We start from the raw sequence: 25779 nt of genomic DNA, 5'->3' as shown, positions 1-25779 counted from the left end.
TCCAAATGACCACAGTAATTACTACTTTTATACAACGAAAAACCTCATTTTACATTGAATAATGAATCGACAAAGCGTTTTCCTACAACGACAAGAGAACTACTTTCGCGACCTCCACATTTGTATCGCACACATGTCAATGATTTAACGTCATCTTCCAGGAATGCAAATTTTCCTTACACTAAAGAATTGATATCTATAGTAACAGGCAGAGAGTGGGTGGGGAAAAATGAAAACAAGCGAGTGAAGGAGGAGGATTCGGATTGCCCGATAAATGGTGTACTGGCTTCGCACGTCGACAGTCCCAATTTCAGATCGAGGGAGGTAACTTTGTATTGTTATTCAGAACTAACTAATTTATACTTGAGCTCCATTTATATGGTACTTCAAATGCATTCCTACGTCAGTTTTATGGAACGATCAACTGTGAACTTTTTGCTAAGAATTTGGCCAATTCCACTATCGCGCTTCTCCTCATCTTCTATCCGCTCCCAAAACACCCTACCTCCTCCTATAGAGCAATGATGCCAGTAGTCCCCGGATGTCTCTAACCCCTCCCCTCCCCCAAGTAACAAGTGGGCGAGGCGTGGTAGTAGGGTTCCGGATAATCCCTCTAACGAACCCTCTCTCTTTGGGGATTAGGTAGGAGATGAGACTCTATAGTTCCAATCTCGCCCCAGAAAAGAAGATTACCTATCTCTTCCCTGAATATTTCCACCCACCCATTAAATCCAAAATATGGCACAAACTGAAAAACCAGCTTCCCCGAATACCAAGCTTTGGCGGTAAAACGCTTAAAACATCTATACATAAAATAGATAGTGCAAAACCATGCCATATACAACTCTTGTTACCTTTTATAAAATTCCCGAAAGATAGACTTTTTATTTTAAATACGTTACACCACATGCCTTATTGCGTGTGCATTCAACTGTACGAAAGCCTGCCTAAAACTCCACAATGTTTAGCAGTAGCACGAGATGTGGCTAAAACATTGGGCGCTTCCCACTTGGGTGACTACTTGTGACTCATGTGCCGCGTAGTTACAACTCGTATTGACTCGCAAGCTCTCCCCTTTTGCCAAGCCACTTGGAGTCTACTCCAGCAAGCGACGCCAAGCGACAGAAAATAATTTGAAACGAGAAAATTCGCTTAAGGTTAGCCCGCGGGGGCTTGTGTCGGCAATGGAAGAGCATCCATTAGGGTTGAAATGGAAAAAATGGGAGATCATACGTGATTATGTGCTTTTGACATCCAAGCATTAGCGTTCCGATAGTGTTTGATGTAACAGGGCATCATCCACGAAATTTGTAGCCATTAGATTAAACAAATAATAAAAATTGAAATTTCCGAAATTTTGGAAAATCCTTCCGTTTGCCTGAGCATTAACTGAAAATATCACTACCGACAACGTACTCTAACGTCAGTAGGAATACACAAAACTATTCTTTTAATTTCGAGCAAGTGGTCTGACAACTACGAGTACTTTCACTATCGGATTGAATACTTGTTAAATGGAGAATTGATGAGACTTCTTTGAAATAAGTCCTGAAAATGGGGAACGCGGGCTTCGTTTATACTTTGTGGCATAAGAAGGCAGCCTTATCTTGGAGATGTCAGAGCAGCTCTATTATTTACGAGGTAGATGGTATAGCGAATAGGATATATGATAAAGCATGTGACGGTAGGATGTTGAATTTTCATTAGTTTTATTATTTTGACTTTCGTTTTTGGAGTAGTATTTCCCTTTCCTGGACTCAATAATTAAAATATAATGAATCTTTTACCGATAATATCTAATGGTATCGCAGTACATGCAGATCATTAACAGCAAAAGATCAAGCCGACAATGTAAGTGATTGTGATGAAATTACGAATAATTTGTGGCGCTTGAAAATGTTGCAAGCACATTAATTATTGCGAGAGCAGTTTTAGTCTCCAGTTCATTTAGTTAGGACATTAGACTGAATAGAATAAAAAAATCATAAACACAGTATTCAACCCGAAGGTCGGTTTGGTAGGTGATGGTAGAGTTCACCCAGTACTAAGCCCGACGACGTGTGAAATTCACACATCAGGGTAGGGGGGGCTAGTTCCTTTCCCTGGGCCGGTTGTGGTTTCCCAGGAAGATCTGGTACCCGAAAAAACGCAGGTGCCCAGAGAATTGCCCGGGAATCGAACCCGGGATAACCCGCGGTAGTCCAATGCTCTACCCTTGGACTACCGTGACCCACACTGATTAATATATATTCTCTGAAATTACACATAAGAAGGTGAAGTTAGTGGTTTTCGTAAAGATTGAAATGAAATACAAATAAATAATCGATAATTAATTGGGTATGTACAGTAAATTCGTATTAACATCCGATCTACCTCGCACCCTGTGAGCCAGCATGTGGCTTTTGGCAGTAAGTGCCGGAACGAGAAGTGGAATTCTACCTATTAAGGTAGATTTTGTACGGACACAGCCTGTATGGCAGTAAAACAATAAATTCCTTACCTCTCTTCACAAAATACTGCCTGGCACCCAGAATATGATTAATCTGACTGCCCTCACTCGTCGAGTCAATTAGATATTCCTGCTTGTATACTCATCGCATTAGAGAGCAAATATCCCACCATTCAACTCACCCCACTCCATCCCACCATTCAACTCTCTCCCGCCCTTCCCCTATTCCTCTTGCACTTCCAAGAATGTTGTTTATCTTCTTACCTGTAAACTCTGCCCGTCCTTTTACATAGGCCAATGTTCCACACCACTTAACATTAGGATTAATAACCACCGCGCCTCGTGCAATCCCTCCTCCCCGTCCGCGGGTCTCCCCATCCCTAAACATGCTTCCCATCATAATACCCCCTTCAACCAGTGTTACAATGTTTCCGTCCTAGCGTCCCTTCCCACATCCGATAACCCTATAGAATTAAAAACCCTTGAATTGGCTTTCATTTACATCTGTATGGCCTATCAGCATCCGGGCCTCAATGTCGTTCACTGATGGGAGTGGCCTAAAACTGTTACTTTCACCCCTTCCCTCTCCCTTTCCTCTCCCCAACCATTCCTTTCACCCCTCCTTCGCCTCCCGTTCTCCCCTTCCCCTGGCCCCCTTCCCTTTCTCTCGCACCCCTAACCTCAACAATTCCAGCAGTCATTACTTCTACATCTTCAGAGGAAGACGGATTGTTTCCGTCGAAATATCAAGGAAATACGTGTGAGTGTTCTCTTTTTTTGTGTTTCTATATTATGTGTTACTGTGTATTATATATATCTATATATATATATATATATATATATATATATATATATATATATATATATCTTTATATACATATATAAATTAAGTATACACCTAAACATACTCAAAGTAAATGACAGTGAAGAAAGAGAACAAGAAAATAGGGAGAGTCTAAGCAAAGAATGAGGTTTGTGGGAAAAGCTAGGGAGAGCGCGGCACTTCTCACCGAGTAAAAAAACAGCGAAAACCCTATGAAATAGAGGGAAAATGAAAAGTAATGAGAAACATAACATTAACTAAAAATAATGATGCGAAATCCTACTGCTTGAGATGACAAAAGAAAAAGTAGAAACAGTGGCCTGTATAGTAGCCGAGTGAAATGAGGGAACAGATACTGGTTAAGTTTTGGACCCGAGGAAAATGAACTGGTGAAGTGCTCACTTAAATGTTGTTGTGAAGGGAGAGTTTTTTAAGTCATCTGTGAGAGCGTTTCACAGACGGCATGCTGTAAGATGAAAAGATTTGTAATATATTTCCGTGCGATGGTGCGGGACAAGAAGTTTATTGTTACCACTAGTGTTCCTCTTGTGGATTGAGCTGATGGGGAGGACATTTTTGAATAATTATTTACGAGTGTGGTTTGAAAATATCTTGTAGAAAATTGAAAGAATATGTAAATTCCTGCAACCTTCTAGCTTTAACCAAGATATTCTTATTAAAAAGAGTCGGAGATGTGATCGTATATTATTAGATCACATATGAACCACACACAGGAATTATGGGTCTTCTGGAGTTTGGTTTTCTGTTCGCCTGAAAGGTCTTGGTATACCATATCACAGCATTCAAAAGGGGGTATGAGAAGAGAGGATACAAGGAGCATCATTAAGGAGGGGGGAGCAATGTGCTTTAACCTTTTCAGTGAATGAAGGGATGAGTTTAATTTTCTGTAGATAGCTATTGCATGATCAGTCCAAGGTAATGTTTCAATGATGGTTACGCCAAAATTATTTACTTACCTTAAGCATGGTATAATAGATCCTTGCAATGTTAGCGGTGGGAGTACATCTAGAATTATTTTAGAATATAGTTTATGGTATCCGATTATAATAAACTGGCTTTTGCTGGGTTTATTTTCAGTAAATTTTTTATACCCCATAGCCACAAAGCAGCAAGATCTGAATTCATTTTGTTAATAATTCTAGGTAGAACGTAAAGGCGGGAATGTGATGCATTTGTAAAGGCAGCGTAAAGGTGATGACTGCAATTAGAAATAATTTACTATTATCATTTATATACAGGTAAAAAAGCAAGTGTCCAAGAATGAACCCTTGTGGAACACCCGTGTATTTGAAGCCAGTTAGTCGATGAATCAGGTTTCATGACTGTTTGAAATCCGTTACTAAAGTATGAGCGAATCCATTGCAAAGACGAGGAAGAAAAATTCAGGATTTGAAGTTTTGCTATGAGAATATCTTAGTCAATTGAGTCGAAAGCTTTCGCAAAGTCTAGGAGAGCCATTATTGTCACCTCTTTACGATCCATAGATGTCATCTTTATTTTAAGGAGAGTGATATATGTGCTGTGAGAGGACCGAAAGCCTGATTGTAGAGGATTAAGTAAGTCATTTTCATTGAGATATTTTGAGATTTGTTCATGTATGAGTCTCTCGAATGCTTTTGATAAAGGAGGCAAAATGCTGATTGGCCTGTATTCGGCGATGTCAGTGGGTGTAGATTTTTTTGGGATATTGGGATATTAATCAATACTATGAAAACGTGAGTTGGTTAATAAACCATAAATAATGACAATGTTTCTCACCTGAAGCCAGTTAGAATATTCAAATAAAATATGCAGTTCATTAATTTTTACGTTTGAAAAAATGATGAAATACTGTATTTATTTCCAGATCTGGTAGCCGTTCTCCCCATTACTAACGAAGACACATTTAGCTTAAAAATACTTGAACGTTGTAAATGATAAGGACACCTTTAAAGGAATCTTATTTATCATTAACTTAAAACTTTTCCAAACATTCTGTAAATCATGGAAGGCCACTGCCCCAATACCCTAATTTTTAAATGGGTGCCTTCAGATTAAAAAAATAAAAATTTGGAAAGGGAAGCAAATCTTTTCTTTTCAATGGAATTGAAGGTACTGATGGATTCAATCAGCCATCACAATTACTGTATGATTCATTAATATTTATTTTTCCATTCCACAATTTTTATCACAATAAATACAAACACCCACGCACATATGGACCATTAGGCTGTTTTTTTCCTTGTATGGACAGACTGTACTTCCACTTCTAAATAACTGCAGAAGCAAATATGACGGTGTTGCCACAACCACCCAAACGATATATGGCACACCCGATACAGTGGGTAGCGGGGTACGGCGTATAATATATCAAAGATTAAAAACATGATCTTCACTTTCATATAGGTCTGCCGTCAAGGTAAAGTCCCAATGGCCCGTAAAAAGGTGATACGCAATACTGGCAAAAAATATTGTCTTTCCTCATTTCCAAAATTCCAGATAGCAGCCTACTGTTTCCATTCCATTGCCTCTTGACTTCATCAATTAAATATTATATGACAATACCAAAACTTTAAGAAGTTCTCGTACATAACGCATTTTTAGGCGTCTGTAACGACATACATAACGATTTTTGACATCGCAATGGATGAGGCCAAAAAGTATTGGTAAATTCACAAGCTAACAATCAAATGTAATAAATCAATTAATAAATTAAATTATATCTCATTTGTTAACAGTAAATTTTGGTCGCATTTAATAGCCAAGCACTGACAGTATTACGACTAATCTATACGTATAAATGAAAGTCGTAAATCGAGTTGGTTACACCATTTATAACTCGAGAACCGCTGAACCGAATTGAATGATGCTTGGTTTTTTCGATACGACTCGTTCTAGAATAGCAGAATAACCATTAAAATATCGTAAAAGTATCGTTTCGTAAAGTATCGTATCATCGATTTTGATGGCAATTTATTTTTGGATACATCTCAGCCCAGTTTAGCAGAATAACTAATTAAATATCGGAGAAGTGTCGTATTTTGGTATCGTATCGGAAAATATCGTATCCTATCGTCGACTTTCATTCATTTGGTTTTTTGGATTCTTCTCAGGCTAGAAAATCAGAATAGCCTTTAAATATCGTAAACGTATCGTAAAATATCGTCGATTTTAATGATATTTCCGCATCGGAAGCAGCTTCCGATGAAATAAACGCTTGCCTCAAATCATCAAATCTCTAGCGCTATGTGAAGAAACTTCAACGGACAACAAACATGAGAGCTGCATTGCTAAACGATCCATCTGATGAAGATTTCTCCAAGCAAATGTTGAATATCGGTAATGGCCGTGTTCCTTCGACGAATCAAGCGGATTGATTTCATTTCCTCGGAATTTTTGCAATTTCGTTTCATCGAAAGATGAGCTCATCAACAGAGTGTTTCCGGACATCATTGATAACCACAAAAATCACAAATGGTTGAGTGAGCGAGCAATTTTGGCGGCTAAGAACAAATATGTGGATGACTTAAACGTCGTAATTCAGAATCAAATCGTTGGTACTCTGCATTCATTCACATCTATTGTAACTTTGCTACTTTGACTTTGTAACAAGCAAAGACGGAGTCACCAACTATCCATTTGAATTTTTTAACAACTACGATATGCCTGGCTTACCGCTGCACAATGTAAAGCTGAAGGTTGGCTCGGTGGTCATGATACTTCGAAACCTAAACCAACCAAAACTATGCAATGGAACGCGTTTGGTGAAAAAAACTGATGATCAATGTGACTCACGCGACTTTACTCAAAGGAAAATTCAAAGATGAGGAAGTTCTCATTCCGATGATTCCCATGATCCCAACCGATATGCCCTTTGAGTTTAAACGAATTCAATTTCCAATTGGTGTTGCATTCGCGATGACGATTAACAAATCACAAGTCCAATCGTTGAGTGTTTATGGTCTGAATCTAGAAAACCGATGTTTTTCTCATAGTCAATTATATGTGGCAGATTCACGTGTTGGTAAACCATCCTCTTTATTTGTTTTTGCGCCTGATAGTAAAAAGAATTATGTATATCAGATGGTGCTTGACTCATGAGAATAAACCCGGATGTATTTATAGATTGAATAAAGAATATATCTTTCTGACAAGCCATTGTAATACTCATTTTTGTAGTCTTATTGAATTTTTTTCCTTATATTATTATAAAAATTCAAATATGATTAAAATCGGTATATCCGTTCTTGATAAATGGTGTAACTAAACTGTTCATTGATTGTTAGGCGATACGAAGTTCGCCGGGTCAACAATTAAGAATATAAAATAATTAAATTAAATTTAATTATTTTTTATATTATATTAAAATAATTTTATTTATATTAAAATAATTTTAAATCAGATATGTCGAACGGCATGAATAGACATAATCCAAGCGAACACCTTTATACAAAGCAGTAAATTGTGTATCACAGCAGCCATTCTATTTTTCAGCGTGGCCACGGAATCAATTATTAGGGATTCACATTTTTGAAGGTTAAATTTCTATATTTTCATTAGTTATACGCCAGTATTTGTAACTGACCTTTAGGATTTCTATTGTCTTATTATTTTTTGTTTTTTTCTTATTCTTCGCCTCCGGTACTGCCGTGGGACTCTGGCAGCTTACGCAAAATCACAATCTCCGAAATCACGTTTTTTTATTATTATCGGCTGAGTTTTTCATATTTAAAATTTTCTACCTAGCCTGGTGATTTATAATTTAATGTGAATAATCTGAGGAAGTCATATATGTACCGAACGGTCTTGGCTGATCAAATAAACCTTTTGACTACCGCCACCAACCACAAGCCGATATTAAGGGTGCACGCGTTTCGATGTTACCCGTTGCTCCTAACTATGAGTAAAACAATCCTTGCGGCATCCAAGCACTATTATAAACACAAAGGAAGGCCTGACAGAGAAAATTCTATCATGAAACCGCACCGCTCTAAACACAAACCACTATAAAATGTAATCTTTCAGTGATAGTAGACATGGACATTTATTATTCGCTCATCCTCTCACACTGTTTTTTCAGGAAAACTAAATATGACTGGAATTTCTACTTTTTAAGACTATTAATTTTGAGCACATCGTAATGTTATGTGTCTTTAGTTCAATATAAAAATATTAGAACTTCTTCGTAGACATAGCAAGTCGAACGGTTTCCATTTCGTAGAGAAAACAAGGTAATCATAGGACTAAGCATTTAAAATAGTTATAAATTGGCATGGCCTTTCAGATAAAAAAATAAAACAGAGGCAACTGAAATTTAAACTTTGCCAATCAAACTTTTCCCGTATTCCTGCATGAAAACATAACAGTATCGCGAACCTACGCAAACTAGTGCTGGCGGACATTTATTACCTTAGCTTTATAAAGCTTTCCTTGGGCATTTGTCTATAGTAAATATCTTTGGTATAATTCCTAAGAATCTTATTAGAGCACGTAGAATTACTATTACTCAAACTCCGTTTGCCAAATTGTTTGCTGTGACACATGGATAAATGGTTAGGTAGAATGAAATTTCATTTTAAGAAACTCGGGCCAGCTTGGAAGTCATCGAACCACTGATCATTCAAACAAATGTTCCAGTGGGTAACGTTTTTCTAGATTTCAAGAAAGTTTCGAATAAGTACCTCATAGTTAACTACTAACAAAGCTAGTAGCAAAGTGCATAGATAAAAATATCCTCGGTTGGATTAAAGACTTTTTGAATAGTCGGGTACAAAGAGTAGTCAAAGATGGAGTTAGCTCAAATGCAGTAGAAGTTGCTTCGGGTGTCCCCAGGAAGTTTTATCGGACCTCTTTTATTTTTAATATAAGTTAACGAAATTTCGCCGTAGTCACTAGTAAGATACGTTTATTTGCCGATGATGCAGTGGTTTACCGTGATTCTGAGGACACAGCGGCTTTACCAGATGACCTTAATGCGATACAACGCTGGTGCGACACTTGGCGATTAGAATTAAACTTAAAAACGTGCGCAGTGATGAATGTTTGGAAAAAGAGCAATTCACTCCCGAACGCCTATTGCATCGGGAACACCGAAATGGAATGTGTACACTCGATTAAATACATACCCAGGCGTTACCCTCAGTCACGACCTCACCTGGGTGAAACATACACAGGGAATATGTGGACAAGCTAAAAGAAAATTAGGATTTATTAGAGTATTGGGGAAATTTGATTAAAATGGCCAAATAGAAATGTTATCTTTCGCTGGTTAGGCCTAATTTAGAATATTATGCTGGTATAAAAGAATGGGTCATGAAGTCGGATTTATTGCCGAATTGAATCGCGCGCAGCGCCGAGGAGCTAGATTTGTAAAACGTTACCATGGTAAACTTAGTAGCGTATCCAAAATATTAGAGTAGCTAGGCTGGGAATCACTCACGCAGCGAAGGTTAAATTACATATTGAAGCACTTACATAAACTGGAAGGGCGTCTCGTTAGCAGTGATGGTGAACATGTATCATTATCCCGTTTGAACTACGGTAGGAGTGATCATGTCAATAAAATTACTGAGATTAAAAGTAGAACAGATACATTCAAGATGTAATTGATTCCACGAACGATAAGGTATCAGAATAACGTCCGATATTCGGGTCGGTATTCACCCCCTGCCACACACCGTAGCGGGGACTTGCATGGCACTAATATAAGTGAACAGTAAGGATTTGTCCCTAGGGCATAATTGCGTCCATAATAATATTATGTTATTTTTAGCAGTTAGTCGATACATAATTTCTGCAGGTTCCAGCTTCCATGATATATCTTACTGCATTTTCCCTCGATAGAGCCGAAAACTATGGTCTATTTGGAACATACTTGGAATTGAGGAATTCATACGGCGTTATGCGTAACATAAGATATGTAGGAAACCCGGGCAGTCACCCGGAACAAACAGAACCAGGGTAGCGGTGATCAAGAAATGTGGAATAACAAGCTGGGTGTAGTACCGAAATGTTTACATAACTTTGAGAATAATTGTGACGCTAGGTTCTATTGAATGGGTGACTGACCAACGCTCCCATCCGCATTTGAGCAGATAGGAGTCGAACGTGTACATCAACAAGTATGATATGTTTTACAGAGAAAGGGATTCGATAATCTCTCGCTACATTGAAAAACACGAAGAATCTAAGCCTGAAACTACGAAAAATTTTCGATTCACAACTCTCCCATGTTCACTCCTAAATTAAATTCCACAAAGAGGATAAAATAGGAAGGGTTTTTTTGAAATCCAGAAGATAGTGCAGTGACAGCCCGAAATGAGGGTCCTAAGAATCCACCGATTGACGCCAAAATGCACAATATATCACGTATTCGCGAAATATCATCATTTTACCTATCAGCTTTAGCTTGTCGAAGCATTTTTGTACTTAATTACTGCGGACCCTACAACTTTTCGCCAGAATTCCAACTACTTCTTATAACTTGATTATGACTTGATAAAAATATAAATTCTCCTTTAATCACAAACTGAAATCAAGTATACAATCTTGCACGAGGAATACTTCAACATACCAATTTAGCTTGGTTCTGATAGCCGAGGGATACTGGCCATATTCCACGATTCCAAAAAAGTATGCATAGCTTCAAGAACAACGGCAAATATGTGCAACATCCAAGGGATTTTTTTCAATATCTCATTTTTCTGTATTTCCCTTCTGTGTTGGTATGATCAGTCTGTATGATCCAAGACTAAAATTAGGAAAAGTAAAATTCTGAAAATACAAGGCCAGAACGGGATAATAATGTTCCCTTAAGGCGGTAATGTTGGGGTACAGGAGAAGGAAGGGTACTGCGCTTTGTACAAGTGTAGTTCAATAAAATGATGATCATACTTATTAATTGTATGATATGGCGAAAACTAAATTTAATACTCAATTGCTTTGAATTGTGAAACACATATGTGGCACAAGTTTCACTTGTGCCATATATAGTTTCACATTGCCACTGACGTACTATTGCGTCGGTGGCAATTCGTTGTTGCAATTTAAAGCAAAATGACGAGCAATACACTGTCGTATAAGTCTGCTTTCTCCTGCAGAAATCATCAGCTGAAGCCTATTTAATGCTACAGGAGGCTCACGGATGAACTGCCCTTCCCTATAGTAGAGCTAAAGTTTCATGCACACACGTTTAAAAGGGGAGACAATTTCAAAGGAAGGTGGACCTGGAGCTCCAGTCTCGACTTTAAATATTACCACCAATGTCATTGTAAGAGAAGATCGTCGAATAACGTTAGGAGCGCAATCAGAAATATTGAACATTTCATTGGTAGCCACTCACACGTTGGTTACAGAAATATTGCACGAGACCAATTCACGGACGGTGGATCCGAGACTGTTCATAACCCGAACAGAGAACATTCACGTGCACTTTTTTTGCAGTTGGCACAGAGAGACGACCAGCTTCTTTTAAAAGTTATCACAGAAGATGAAACTTGGCTGCACCTGTTTATGGTCGAAAGCAAACAGAAAAGTTGTGTGCGGAAATCTCCGGCACTATAGACACCAAACAAAACCAAAACAGTGATTTTGGCGAGACATGTTTATTCGAACTTCAGGGAACTGAACTGCTGGAACTGGTTTATCAGCATGTGCTGCTACCACACACAACTGTAATTGAGCATACTATATGGATATACCGAAATTTCTTAAAGGATGAATGACTAAAAGATTTCACGGCAAAACGCTTAATGATGCATCATGATAATGTACGGCCGCACATCGCAAACGCAGTCACTGAATATATCTCCTGAAAATCAATGTAAAGTGTTCCTCGTCCGGTAGTCCAGATTTAGCTACTTGTGACTTTCCCGTTACCCGATTTGAGGAAACAACTTCGCGCAAAGCATTGTTCATCATCAGAAGCAGGAGTAAGCGAACTGAAGCTAACGATATGAAACGTGATTTAATTTTTGCACAATAAAGTATTCGAGTAATAGTTTAATGATAATCCTTTATTTGAACACTCTATTTAATGCCTAATAGACAGTCAAACTTGAGCTTCCAACTATGAAAATAAGGTTTCACTTGGAACAAAACGAATCATAAAATCGATACCTATGAAAAGTCGCCTAAAATATATCCAAAAACGATATTCAAGGCTGGCATAGCGGAAAACGTAAACCTAACGATTAGTTTTTCTGTTACCGCGTATTCTGACGAAAAATCATTGAAATGACAAGGAAACACGGCATGTAATTTACGGCGATAAAGAAGGTTCACAAGAGAGAAGGTTGTTTTGCTACTAGAAGTGGGGTAAACTACAATGGAATGTTAGCAATGAAGTAGTATCAGACGTTGCAACGACGGACACCGGGCCCGGGAGTACGGGTCGCAAGCGTGGGGAGATGAAAGGGGTGGCCCCCAAGGACCTGTCACATAATGCGAGGTCGTAAATGAGTTGTGGAGTGTTACAAAAAATCAGGCTCAGTTGCCAAAATTGACTAGTTGCCACAAACTGAGGCACGCTAGCCCAGCGTGCCTCAGTACACGATAAGCGCAAGTAAGTAATTTAACAGAAACGCTGAAGTATTATTTCTATTAACGGCGATGAGCATCACCAGCAAAAAAAAGTCCCTTTAATTATTAATATATTGACTAAAACCCGCCACCTATTCAAGCATATCTACGGCATCCAACGAGGATTATAAATGTTAAATATTCGACTTCTGATTGCTGCGAAACGATATTTTCAATTCACTACGATTTAATAATCACAACCAACAGTTCTAAAGACATGTCTCGTTTCCTCGAGATCTAAAAAAACCATAAACACAGTAATTCCGAAAGTCAAGTTTGGTAGGTGATGGGAGATTTCACCCAATACTAAACCCAGAGGCGTGTGAAATACACATCAGGGTAAGGGGGCCAAGTTCCTTTCCCTGAACTCGATATTCACCACTAAAAAATGAAACATTTCTGCAAACCATTATATCCTAAAGCAGCGTCATTTGCATAAATCAAAGGGTATTCCGAGGGCTACAAGTAATAATGGTTTCCAGGTCCCATGGGTTTATGCCTCTTTGATTTGCCTCATCTGGGATAGGGTGATAATTCACCAAAACTGAACAATAATCCTGACTTGAATCACCATGGCTATAATATTTGCAACAAAGATTACCCTTGTTAAGTACTAAAACCGATGATAAGCTTAAATAAACATTATATGTAATTAATTTAGTGCCATATGTGTCTATTCTGAAGTGAGTGATAAGAGGCGAGCATGAACATTCGCCGATAAATGAAACAAACTGAAAACTGAGTAATTTCTACCATCACTTTCATGGGTTAGTTTACTAATTTAAAAATCTCACGTTAATAAAAAATCTCGTCCCACTGCACCTCGAATTGGTGACCACAATTAGGTCCTCACACTAGACATATCGGAAAAATACAATGAATTCGAAAACTTTTCTCCAAGAAATGTATTCCCTAACAACTCAAGTCTACTACCAATGTAAAGAGTAAATTTCAGAACTTGATACAGATAACCTTACCCACCCAGGCATGTATAGACTATTTGTGAAGTCCGATTAGAATGCGCTGAATTTTAGACATCTTTTCAGTGCAATGAAAACCAACAAACTTAAAATCTAAATATTACCATTATATGCACATATATGTCATGGCCTGCCATATATACTAAGAATCACAGAAAACAAAATATAAGGATCACCTAACTTCGAACTTGGCGATTTTTTTATTTATCGCCGGTAAACAATTGGATGTTTATCTCGGACGAAAGTATAAAGGCGAAAAATTGGTAGACGCCCTATTAAGTTAACGAAATTTAAGCCTGTTTAAAAAAATCATGCCAATTTATGTATTCATATAATTCTTTTTGACACATGAATACCCAAATACAGTATGAACGTCAGCCACGATACAGATTCAAAATAATATTTGTATGAGGTGAAAGCGCTCATAGTAGTTTTTATTAAGATTACGGAGAAGCAATCAGAGAGCACAAAACGCCAAAATTACAAAATAAGACGAGAATAAGTTGTACCTCAAGCATGTCTTTTGTGTTACTAATATACCAAAATAGATCATTCCAATAAATATGCTGTTTCAAGGAGGTACTTATTAAAGAACTTTACACATATTTCGAGGCATTTAGACTAATGCAGAGTACTCACTCGAACGGCTGACGGTATCCTAAATTCGGCTTGGCGGTGGAAACCGAATGCGACAGCCGAAAACACTATTACCTGGTAATAAACTATTCCTCAAAAGTATGACTACTAAGAACAACCCACAAGCAACTGACAGACTGGTCTCGGCGAAGTATCGCGATGGGCGAGACGGGCTCTTAATCTTTGGACGAGGCTATCTCCACTGTAATCAATTATGAAATTATAATAAAACAAGGCCAACGTTCTCTTTTTAATGAGAAAATACGAATGGTGAAATATACGTAGAATGCCATTGAAATAAATAACCTTAAGAGCATTTTTTTACCCAATTCCTGAGATTTGGGATATTGTGATTTAATTTGACGCATGCGCTCAGTGGCTTACATGTCGTTGAACGACAGTGAGCATGGCGAGACCAGAAAATTACAATGAATGCCTGCGTGTGCTCATGCTCTGAGTGCTTGCAAAGATGTGTGGTTTGCTATATTCAGTTGATAGTAAAATTAGTGAAAGCATATACTTGACGCGTATATTACAAAATTCTCATGGCAGACTACGTAGTCCCTTGTGTTCAGTAAATAGATGCTATCAAGCGGTTATGTGAACGGTAATCCGTCGAGATACACCAAAAGCATCATCTGCCTACACCGTTGATTCCCTACTTTTGCGCGTATTTTTACTATTTACAATTTTACTGACAGCGAAATTTCCGGCTGAGAATTACTCACTTTCAGCTAGACTGTCAAGACCGACACAACTTTGATTTCGTATATAATGAAATCATTGCTTATCATGTGAATTCCGAAAATTTACGCGAGAATACGATCCGAAAGAAATACCTGGCAATTGTCCCTGTAAATACTGCTGAAGGCATCTGATAGTTTCTAGCCGTATCCTACTTAATAATTGCAAAATTTTATTAGATTGTTGCAAGTTCCAGCTGAAACTAGCATATTCCCGAAAAATATAGCAGGACTACTATGACTGAGATCACAGGATATTATTGTTTTTTTGTTGAATTTTACAGGATGTTACTAAATTCTTGCGGGATCGCGCTAAGTATTCCAGTTAAAAGCTTTTACCAGGACTACTACAACAGCATTGCTAGAACATGTTTTTGAACATGAACAAAAGAAACACTCAGCATTGATGATGCACAGCCCTCGTCACCGTCCATTCATTTGTTAATTAAGTGTCGTTAAATCCTAATTGTCATTCACATTTGTTGAACATCAACCAATTACCATTAATCAGTATTAGGCCTCACCCCTGTAATTAGCTTGAGCCATTTTAAAGCATCCAAAGGAACAAAATTTGAGAAACATTAAGTTGCATTATTTTCAATATATGTACATCACTGTGACCTCTGATGTGGAATAATTTGTAGCCTTTTAAGTACTTAGACTGGTGCTAGCAAATTGATTCATTTGCACGGGGTGACTAAACAGTTCAACCACAGAAGAATACTCTTTGGCCCAACATTAACAAGTTAGCTGTCTCCACTGGCCCCTTCCTCAGGGAGCTAACGAGCACCAAAAGATTAGCTGATAACCTCCCTGTCACCAAAAGCAGAGGTCTCCTCATGGATGGCTAAATCTTTATTCTAGGTAATCTAATGGCAGTTTTTAAGGATATCATATAGAGGAACCCTCGGACTAGGCACAACCCAATTAAGAGCCAATTTTGTATGCTTGGAAATCCATCAGTGAATTAACATGTATCTTCGTTTGGTCATTTCAAGTATCTGCGTGATGTCCTTACAAGGTGTCTGCTGCTATTCTTACTTCTGTCTGTAGGCCATTCAAAAAAGCCTCATAGATTGGAAAAAAAGAATTAATTTCCAATTCACATATTTCTATTAGATTTCCCATAAATCTAGTGGTTCTCAAGGTCATCAACAATAGGATGGAGAGCAGGGCAAATGATTACATAAAGATGATTAGTTTGGGTTTAGGAAGGGGACAGGTGTGCGCAATGTCATTTTAGTAATGAGATTAATAATCTAGAGGAATATAGAATACAATCAGGATGTTTTTACCTTCTTAGTAGATTTCAAAAAGGCATTCGATAGAGTGAATTGGGAAAAACTAATGAGTATATTGCGCAAAATAAGAATAGATAGGGACAGGAGGTTAATCCACAACCTGTATATGCCTCAGACTGCTCAGGTGCGAGTGGGGAATGAGGAGTCTGGATGGGTAGTGTTAGGAAGAGGTTTCAGGCAGGGTTGCCATTATCACCGTTGCGGTTCAACCTGTATGGGGAGGAAATGATTGAAGAGGCATAGGAAGAACTGGAGGTAGGAATGAAAGTTGGCAGGGAATTCGTAAAATCAGGTTCGCTGATCACCAAGCTTTAGTTTGTCAGTCAGCCAAGGGGTTGTAAGCATTGCTGAGTGAATTGGTAATTCAGTACGATAGATATGGGATATATGTAAACCAAAAAAAAGTTATGCAGTTTTCCAGAAAGTGCAAGGCTAAGTAAAATATCAAAATAGAAGTTCATAGAATAGTTGGTGGAACAGTAGAGTGGGTACACAGAGATGAAGAGGGGCTTGTTCAAAAGTAGGATGCTGGGTTGTTTTGTTAGGAATAACAAAATAATTATTTGGTACTTTGATCCATCCAAAACCTACCTTAACCGGTAGATTACCTAATATTAATAATATTTCTAACATTTATATGATTGAAAGTATTGATCTATATAACCATAGCCATACTCACTATTTTAAATTGACACAAGTTGTACTAATGAAGCCTTAGTTGTACTCCCTGCCGGCCTATCAAAGCTATAACCATAAAATCAGCGGTAATCTTCATATTAAAGATAGGCTTTGGATGATCCCAAAATCTATCCATGTGGACTTCCATTTGTTTGCCTGATATTATTTCCTTCCTCATTTATGCTTTTTAACTGCTATCCTGAGGCCTATTCTTGCTCTTCCTCTTCTGCAAATAGCTAAAATTCTGCTTATACCATGCCCTTCAGCATCCTACTGCCTCTCAGTATCTCATCTACCCACTTTCCACCAAAATCCCTCCTAGATACTTCCTCTCCTCTTCCACTGTTTAAAACTTTTATAAGAGTTTTCCTCTTGGTCCCAACTTCTGAGCGCCATCCTTCTCCATTATAACTCAAAAGCCACTAATATTTGTTCATTCTCTTACCTATAAGGCCTAATTTGGGATTCGTACTGGTGCTGTACTAAGTACTAAAGTCATACTAAATTTTTTCTTAAGTGAGCCTACATTGCTCCTCTTCTCTTGGTAAGCACTTCTTTTTGCCAAGACAACTATTTTAATAATGTTTCAACAAATAAAATTTTCTCTAACATACATCATGTTCTACTTCCTCCCCTTTGTTTATTCTCTCCTAATTTGTTGTTATCTTAGCCTTTCCACATCTTGAGAAATCTCATTACTTTCACTTTCTTGTGACTTCATCCGATAATTATCATATTTTGCCTGTAAAGACTCAACAATCACTAGAAATGCCATACCATATGAATACCTATTGCTTCATCATCTACAAACCTAACTAATTTAATCACCTCATTACTCAATTTCATTTCAAGCTCTTCCTATGCCACCCTCAACATTTCCCTCTCCTGATGTAAGAAATTAGTGTCAATCATTGAAGTATGATGCTCCCTTTGTTCATAATTATTGTTATCATAGTAATCGTTAAAAATAATCTCCAATAATTTTTAATTACCTATTATTTCAAGTTTGAGCCAGGCCTAGGTTCACACCTCCTGGACTTTATAATCACTTGGTGTTATTAAACATGTAATTCCAAACATATTACTTTGTCCCTTTATTGTTTGAAGTTTATCCTCCATTCTCCCTCTGTAAGACTTCATGCATGCCAATGTTGTTGAAGTGTCACACCCATCTACCTTTCAGAAAACCATTACTGTCTTCATTATAGAAGTCAAAATTCCCTCTTCTTCCAACCTGGAGGCTGATGCCCTTTGTGGGGTCACAAACCTACCAGTTCTTTGTCAACATTTGTTAAGAGCTGCTTTTACTCCTCTTCTACTGTCTATTGATGATTACCATCACAAATAGACAATATAATGATAGTACAGATGATGGCTGCCATTGTGCTTCAACCTAAAATGTTTCCTTACTAATGTACTTAGCTAGTAAATGTATATGATTTCAGACTATTTTTAAGTGTATTCCCAGGATTAATGCAATATTAGGATACAATTTGGATAATGGTTTGATGGCTTACTCGTCAAGGTTAATTTTCAAATTCAAATATACAAATTTTCAAATAATTCAAAAATTAATGAAGGAAGAGTGGTATGTGAGTCTCTCATAGGACAGTTAATGCGTATCAATCATTTTGAAACATTAATCCAGTAAAATATATTGTGAGACGTGGTAAGTCCCACTGCTATCCTAGTTGTGGCATATTTTTTGGGTTGCTTCTCTTTTGACCTATTTTCCAGGTTATCTCAATGCGTTTCACTACAAGTCAAATACAACATTGACTTTTTTCAAATCATCAAGACCTCAAATCATAAGTCACCTAAAATATAAACATTACCAAATATATGTACAAACCAACATATAAACAATATAATATCGCATCACATTACAGCCCCCACTTCATGTTCTTAATAAGCCAGTATGATTCAATACTAGACTTTAGATTTCAGAAATCACATAATAATAATACCTTTATTTGTCCAGATATTTGTTGCATATTCATACATACACAAATATAGGACACGTCAGATATAAATTTCACAATTTTAGAAGAGATACAATATATGTATATGTATGTGGGTTGTGGTAGTCCAGTGGGTAATAATAATAATAATATACTTTATTCATCTTATAATCATATTCACATATGGTAGAGCGTTGGACTGCTGATCGGAGGGTCCTGGGTTCGATTCCCGGGCAAGGCACTCTGGGCACCTGCACCTCCACCCAAGCTAAAGTGATTTTTTGGGTACCAGGTCTTCCTGGGAAACCATAACCGGCACAGGGAAAGGAACTGGCCCCCCAACCCTGATGTGTGAAGGTCACATGCCGCCGGGCTTAGTACTGGGTGAACTCTACCATCACCTACTAAACTGACCTTTGGGTTGATTACTGTGTTTATGGTTTATATATATATATATAAACATATATATATATAAACCATATATATATATACATATATATATATATATATAAACCATATATATATATATATATATATATATATATATATATATGTGTGTGTGTGTGTGTACATACACTAGACATTCCCTATTGCAGATTAGCCAAGAACAGCAATTCTTTCAAAATTCTAAAAATTCGTTTGTTTAATAGATTGCCCTCTGAGGCTAAAGTTGTGAGTGTGCCCAAGTTTAAGAAAGTTATCCGGAACTGGCCGACTAAAAAAGCATTCTACTCAGTAAATGAGTTTTTTGATTCAAAAATTGTGTGGTCCATGATAGACATACAATCATTTGTCTCACCAAATGTATTTTGAGAAATTTGATATTTACCCGTTGTATCTAAATATGTGTTTATGTAACCATAATCTCTAAACTATGTATCTTTATGACGAAGACTATTGCAAAACTATTTTGTTTAATGTCCAATAAAATTATTATTATTATTATATACACATACACACATACCAATACACTAGTATAATTACATATTAATTGGTTAATCCGGAATTTATGCGTAGTGACAATTCCAGGTATTAATTTACACAATAGAAAATATTATTTTTTAATAGGTTGAACAGCTTTTTCTTGAAAACAGGTACTTTTGTTTCAAATTTGATGTCATGGGGAAGTTTATTGAATAACCTTAAGCCCATTGCTTTGGGCCCATGAGCAGTATTGTGTGCTCTGACAAATGGTTGGTGCAGGTCATTACAGGTCCTTGTATAGTGACTATGGTAAGTGTGGTTGGACTTGTACTGAGAAATATTACCCTTTGCATGCAAGATGACATTAAATATGTATACTCAAGGTGCTGGTAATATACCAAGTCTTTGGAAGAGAGGTTTACATGGTGCATCGCAAGGAGCATTGCTCATAATACATATAATCCTATTTTGGATTTTGAAGATTATGCCCACATGAGGAGAGGAACCCCAGAAGAGGATACTAAAAGTAACACAGGAATAAATTTCATTGTAGTAAATATATAGAAGGGCCTCTAAATTTACAGAATATTTAATATTTCAAAAGAGGAATCATAGGGAAACTAACTTTCAAAGTAATTTGAAAATTTGTTCCTCCCAAGACATGTTTCTATGCAGGATAACACCCAGGAATTGGGTACTGGAATTTTGGGGAATGCTAAAACCCGCTGCATCTACTGAGATTGCAGTGGAAACTTTGTTTTTAAGAGTGAAATAAATTAGGCTGGGCTTGTTTAAATTGGGTTTTAGGAAGTTAAGAAGACACCATTCATTGAAAATCTGAGCTACTTCAGCTGCTCCAATGAGGAGGCTGACACAATAATATGTGTATCATCGGCATACAGTAATGGGTCTATTCCCATAATGAACTTAAGCTTATCTGGTAGATCATTGATATAAATTAAAAATAAAATAAAACCAAGTAGAGAACCCTGGGGAACACCCAGTTTTACTTCTCGACCAGGAGAAACAAATTTAGAGCCATTTCTTGAGAGCTCAACATACACCATTAACTTACATATGATTCAATCCATTTGTAGGGTGTGACTCCTATACCATAGCATTTCAGTTTATACATGAGTAACTGATGATTGATGAAGTCAAAAGCTTTAGTGAAATAAAAAAATAATCCTAAAGTTTCAGTTCTATTATTTAATCCTAAAAGTATTTGATTCACCATGTGATAGAATGTGTCACCATAACATGATGATGTCTTAAAAAATCAAGTCACCAAATAAAAGAATCATGTAACCATCTCACTTCCCCAACAGTAATAACCTTATGGCTCACTTTGGCTATAGCAAGGCCAGAGGGGTACATACTAAATGCCTAAACATCAATTCTGCTGAATGAACAGAAGGGCTAATTAGGGCAGCAATGCATAAACCATCCAGCACTTGTTTAAGAGCTCATGAACGGTGCAGCATGAATCTAAATACTTGACTCATAACTATTTTGTGGGCCAACTGGATTTTGCTACTCCAATATAACTGGGGTTACATGGTGGAAATATAATGACCTGATTCTTTGTTTCCTCAAGAAGTTATAACGAGTATTTCTAATAAAAGATGGTACATGACTACTAATGGTAAAAGTGTAAAATATACTCATTAGTCTTATTGAATACTACATGGTTACTCGATTCCTGCATTCTCCAACACACTGTCCACTTGGAATATTAATCTGGTAGAATGGGGAATTTCCCGTTACTGAATCTTTTATATTGTCAGAATTTAGGGCAGACGATAAAATACACAACCATAGCAGTCTTACTGCTGATAATTTGGGAATATTTGTTGAAAATGAATATTGAGTGTGGTTCATATTATAAAGGAGTATTTAATGCACACCAAAAACTTATGGAACTTTTTCACTGCAATAATCGGTGTGAAAACTTCCCTTTCCACTTAAACAGATCCTTTTCACCTTACACAGTGGTGGATGCAAAGGCTACAGGATATTCAGGACCATCAATCATATGACTTAGCATGGACCCCACAAAATGTGAGCTGACGTTGCGGGTTACAACAATTGTATGTTTTGGGTTAAGTAGCCACTGGAATAATACATCAGAAAGCTAACATTGTAAACATTTCATTCTATCTAAGAATGATTAATGTTCAAAATAAGATTGTCCGACCGCGGCAGGTTCGGGTAAAATTTTGTCCGGTGTATATTCATCCCAAAGCGGTGGCTCGCAGGGTACACTAATACATTGAACAGTGCCGCACGAAAACTGAACGAAATGTAATTTTAAAGGTAGCCTATATTGTTATAATTCTAGTTAATGGAGGAAACTATCCCCATAAAGTAATAAAATCATAATAAGTATTATATAATACCGGGCTATTTACTTACGTATTTACTGTGGTCCATCCTGATTAACATAATAGAGAATACATATCACCTATATCTGCTAATAACCTTTGGATAAGATTTTTTTGAAACTAATCCTATTCGCTTTCGATGCATTAATTCATTAGTCGGGGGTATAGTTTCCTTGGGATTTTACATGATGTTTACATTTGTCGATAATAAGATTGATATTACGGCAGTTACGTGGGAATGGCCAGCCAAGCTTCAAGTACATATAATCACTGCCAGCGTTGCTGATCCTCCATGGATAAGACGCTGCGGATACTCTGTCTATATTATTTCAAGTTATGTAAAAGTCAACACGAATGCTTCGGTTAGATCATTTTCACAGCTTTTGGATTCCCTTAGCGTCACTTTTCAACATGCAGTTAATTGATAGTTTAAGTCGTGAAGAACGATTTTCAATTAACAAAATCTTTTTTAAACCAGATAATTTGTTGTGGGAATATTCAGAGACTTATTCCTGATTACCGACTACAGCTTCTTAGTAAACGCCGCGTAATGCTACTTTATGTTATCAGTCTTCGTGTGAAAAGGAAACATTTTCCATGGATTCCTACAAAATTATCGTTGAAAATAGAGAGAAAAGAGACGGTGAAATTCCCATCAAATAATTTTATTTATAAATAATGAAAAGGCCTACTTAACTAATTGCATAACTAACCATATCTGCAATACTGTATTTAGAAGGATTTTTGCGCCTGTTTTTTCAGTGTCATTTCGAACTTCATTTGTTCTTCCCATCAAGCATATTGAAATTCTGCAAACCTCCATCTTTCCTGTAATATCGTGAAAGAAGGAAGTGAGTGGGAGCTGGTGCTTGAAATCCTTTTATATTATAGGCATCTGTCATATTTCGTGTTAAAATTTACCCATAAAATTTGCTTATTTGACTTCGTTCAGTTGGTCGTTAATATTAGAGAATTGAAAACTCGAGAAACAATGTTTTTCCTCATTTATGCCCATGTGATGGGCCAAGTCATGTTGTGATCAAATTAACCTTCAATATTCAAAATTAAGGTGCAACACTTTGATTCATGTGAAACTGTTGTGTAATTGTGTTTTAGAATGGCGGACGCAGCTCCAGCCGGGGGTCGAGGAGGGTTTCGTGGAGGCTTCGGGACAAGAGGCGGCGGTCGTGGGGGACGTGGTGCCAGGGGCCGCGGAGGACGAGGACGTGGTAGGGGTAAAGAAGCAGATAAGGAATGGATTCCTGTTACAAAGTTGGGCCGCTTGGTCAGGGATGGCAAGATTCGAACCCTAGAAGATATATACTTGTTTTCACTTCCAATAAAGGTAATGTTAATATTTTCTCTCATCAGATCCCAGCCACCTGTGTCGTTAATTTAATCTACTAAACTTGCCTGTATTCGCTTCCTTGCAGGAGTTTGAGATAGTTGACTTTTTTATTGGACCCACCCTCAAAGATGAAGTACTGAAGATCATGCCCGTACAAAAACAGACGAGAGCCGGGCAGAGGACGAGATTCAAAGCTTTTGTCGGTAAGAATCAGTCTAATGCATTGTTCGGTAATTTTTTTTGCTACTGTTTCGTAGTGAATTACCCTTTATTTTTGTTTTCAGCTATTGGAGATTCCAATGGGCATATTGGATTGGGAGTTAAGTGTTCTAAAGAAGTAGCTACTGCTATTAGAGGTGCTATCATTCTGGCCAAACTGTCTGTTGTACCCGTACGGCGTGGTTATTGGGGGAACAAAATCGGAAAGCCACATACCGTGCCGTGCAAGGTAATTCACATAACTAGATCAATTTTTCATTTTGATTTCGCACAGATCTACGGTTTACTGGAAATTTACAATTGGAAGACCGAAGGGAGAAAGAAAAACTTCTAATAAGTTAAACTGTTGGTCGAGTTACTTGAGTTTTAAAATTTCGATGAATGTAGGCAGTGCCGTGGAATAGTTACCCGATATGGTTAAGTTGAAAACATTGTAAAATCTTTGGATTAAGAAGTGTTGACGTGAACAACTTCATGCCGTACTTGAGAGTTCAATGATTAAATGGTATTCTGTTTCCTAAGTTAACCTTACGTCCACTCTCAATATTTCTTTTAAACATGTTTCACTGCTTGAATAAGAGGTAATTACTCGGGATAGGGACGTTTTTGTGGTTCCATTCTTGGAAAACATTTTATCAAAGGGAAGTGGAGAGGGATAGAAATATCAACTTTCCAATGACGAGTATTTTAGGTAACAGGTTATGATAAAATTACAGGTTACTGGTAAATGTGGTTCAGTTCAAGTGAGACTCATACCAGCTCCACGAGGAACAGGAATTGTTTCTGCCCCTGTACCGAAGAAACTTTTGCAGATGGCTGGCATTGAAGACTGCTATACATCTGCTCGTGGGAGTACAGGCACACTTGGAAATTTTGGTAAGTAATGTTTGACTTGATATTTCAAAAATAGGAGGGGTAAATTTTTATTTGGTTTCATTTACTTTCCAGCCAAGGCTACTTATGCAGCTATTGCAAAAACCTATGCATATCTCACTCCTGACCTTTGGAAGGAGATGCCCCTGACCAAGGCTCCTTACGCTGAGTTTGCTGACTATCTTACGAAGAACCATCGTCCTGTGGGGGCCCAGCGTGAGCAAGCAAGCGCTGTCTGATTTTGGAATAAATAGCCTCTGTGGATAATCCATAATAAATCTAACTACAGATTATTTGAATTTTAATTTCTGGGAATCCTGCAAACATATCGAATACCTTTCCGATGACCATCATCCTCTGTTTCTTCAGTTATAGTAATTTATTGAAAACATTTGCCATAGGTCTTTCAGGGCTTGCAAGTTTTGTTAAGAATAATTTTTGATAGTTTACTTTTGAGAGATAGAAATTTCAGGAACAATCTACTGCATTAGTGGTCTTACATAGTTTCACATGAGGAGATTTTCTCTCATTGTTTTCGTTTATGCAATTTAACTGGGAGTCTTGAAGAACTTACCTAGAATTGAATTCGGTTGTGTTAAGTTCAAAGACCACATTCACCTTTGGGGGCAATCTGCTGGCACATCAACCTCTCAACTGTTATTGTTTAATTGGGATCATTTTACTTTCTATTGTAGTATTGGATTAAAGTGGATGTTGTTAGATGACATGTTAGCATGGGATACTAACTTAATTCACAATGCTAATATTACTTGGTCCTATTGTATCATTTGGTTAAATTTCAATTGAATGATTAATTTGGGTTTGAATAATGGAAGGAGATTGAAATATATGCTTAAACATCCAAAATCACAACATAAGGA

The 25779-nt window shown here is 37.3% G+C and overlaps 2 protein-coding genes across 6 annotated transcripts in view; one reads left to right on the top strand and one right to left on the bottom strand.

Moving 5' to 3' along the window:
- LOC139690981 (uncharacterized) overlaps positions 1–14584 on the bottom strand; it is a 133447-nt gene extending 118863 nt beyond the window's left edge. For all 4 annotated transcript variants that reach the window (XR_011701547.1, XM_071588670.1, XM_071588673.1 and 1 more), the window contains exon 1: positions 14471–14584. The gene's annotated coding sequence lies outside the window, so the exon portion shown is untranslated. The remainder of the gene's footprint in view (positions 1–14470) is intronic.
- An 8648-nt stretch (positions 14585–23232) lies between these two features.
- Positions 23233–25191, top strand: RpS2 (ribosomal protein S2). 2 transcript variants are annotated; one of them, XM_071588346.1, is made up of 6 exons: positions 23233–23309; positions 23575–23803; positions 23892–24009; positions 24091–24254; positions 24742–24901; positions 24974–25191. In XM_071588346.1, exons 2-6 carry the CDS (start codon positions 23576–23578, stop codon positions 25135–25137), a joined length of 834 nt encoding a protein of 277 aa, XP_071444447.1. In that variant the 5' UTR covers positions 23233–23309; position 23575; the 3' UTR covers positions 25138–25191. The 2 variants fall into 2 exon arrangements, with proteins under 2 accessions (XP_071444447.1, XP_071444448.1); XM_071588347.1 differs by having other exon boundaries at positions 23307–23323.
- Positions 25192–25779: the final 588 nt, after the last annotated feature.

The sequence above is a fragment of the Hetaerina americana genome, unplaced genomic scaffold (genome assembly GCF_022747635.1).
Source record: "Hetaerina americana unplaced genomic scaffold, ioHetAmer1.1.p SCAF_3, whole genome shotgun sequence".
NCBI lineage: Eukaryota > Metazoa > Arthropoda > Insecta > Odonata > Calopterygidae > Hetaerina > Hetaerina americana.
This window is presented reverse-complemented; position numbering and strand designations above follow the sequence as displayed.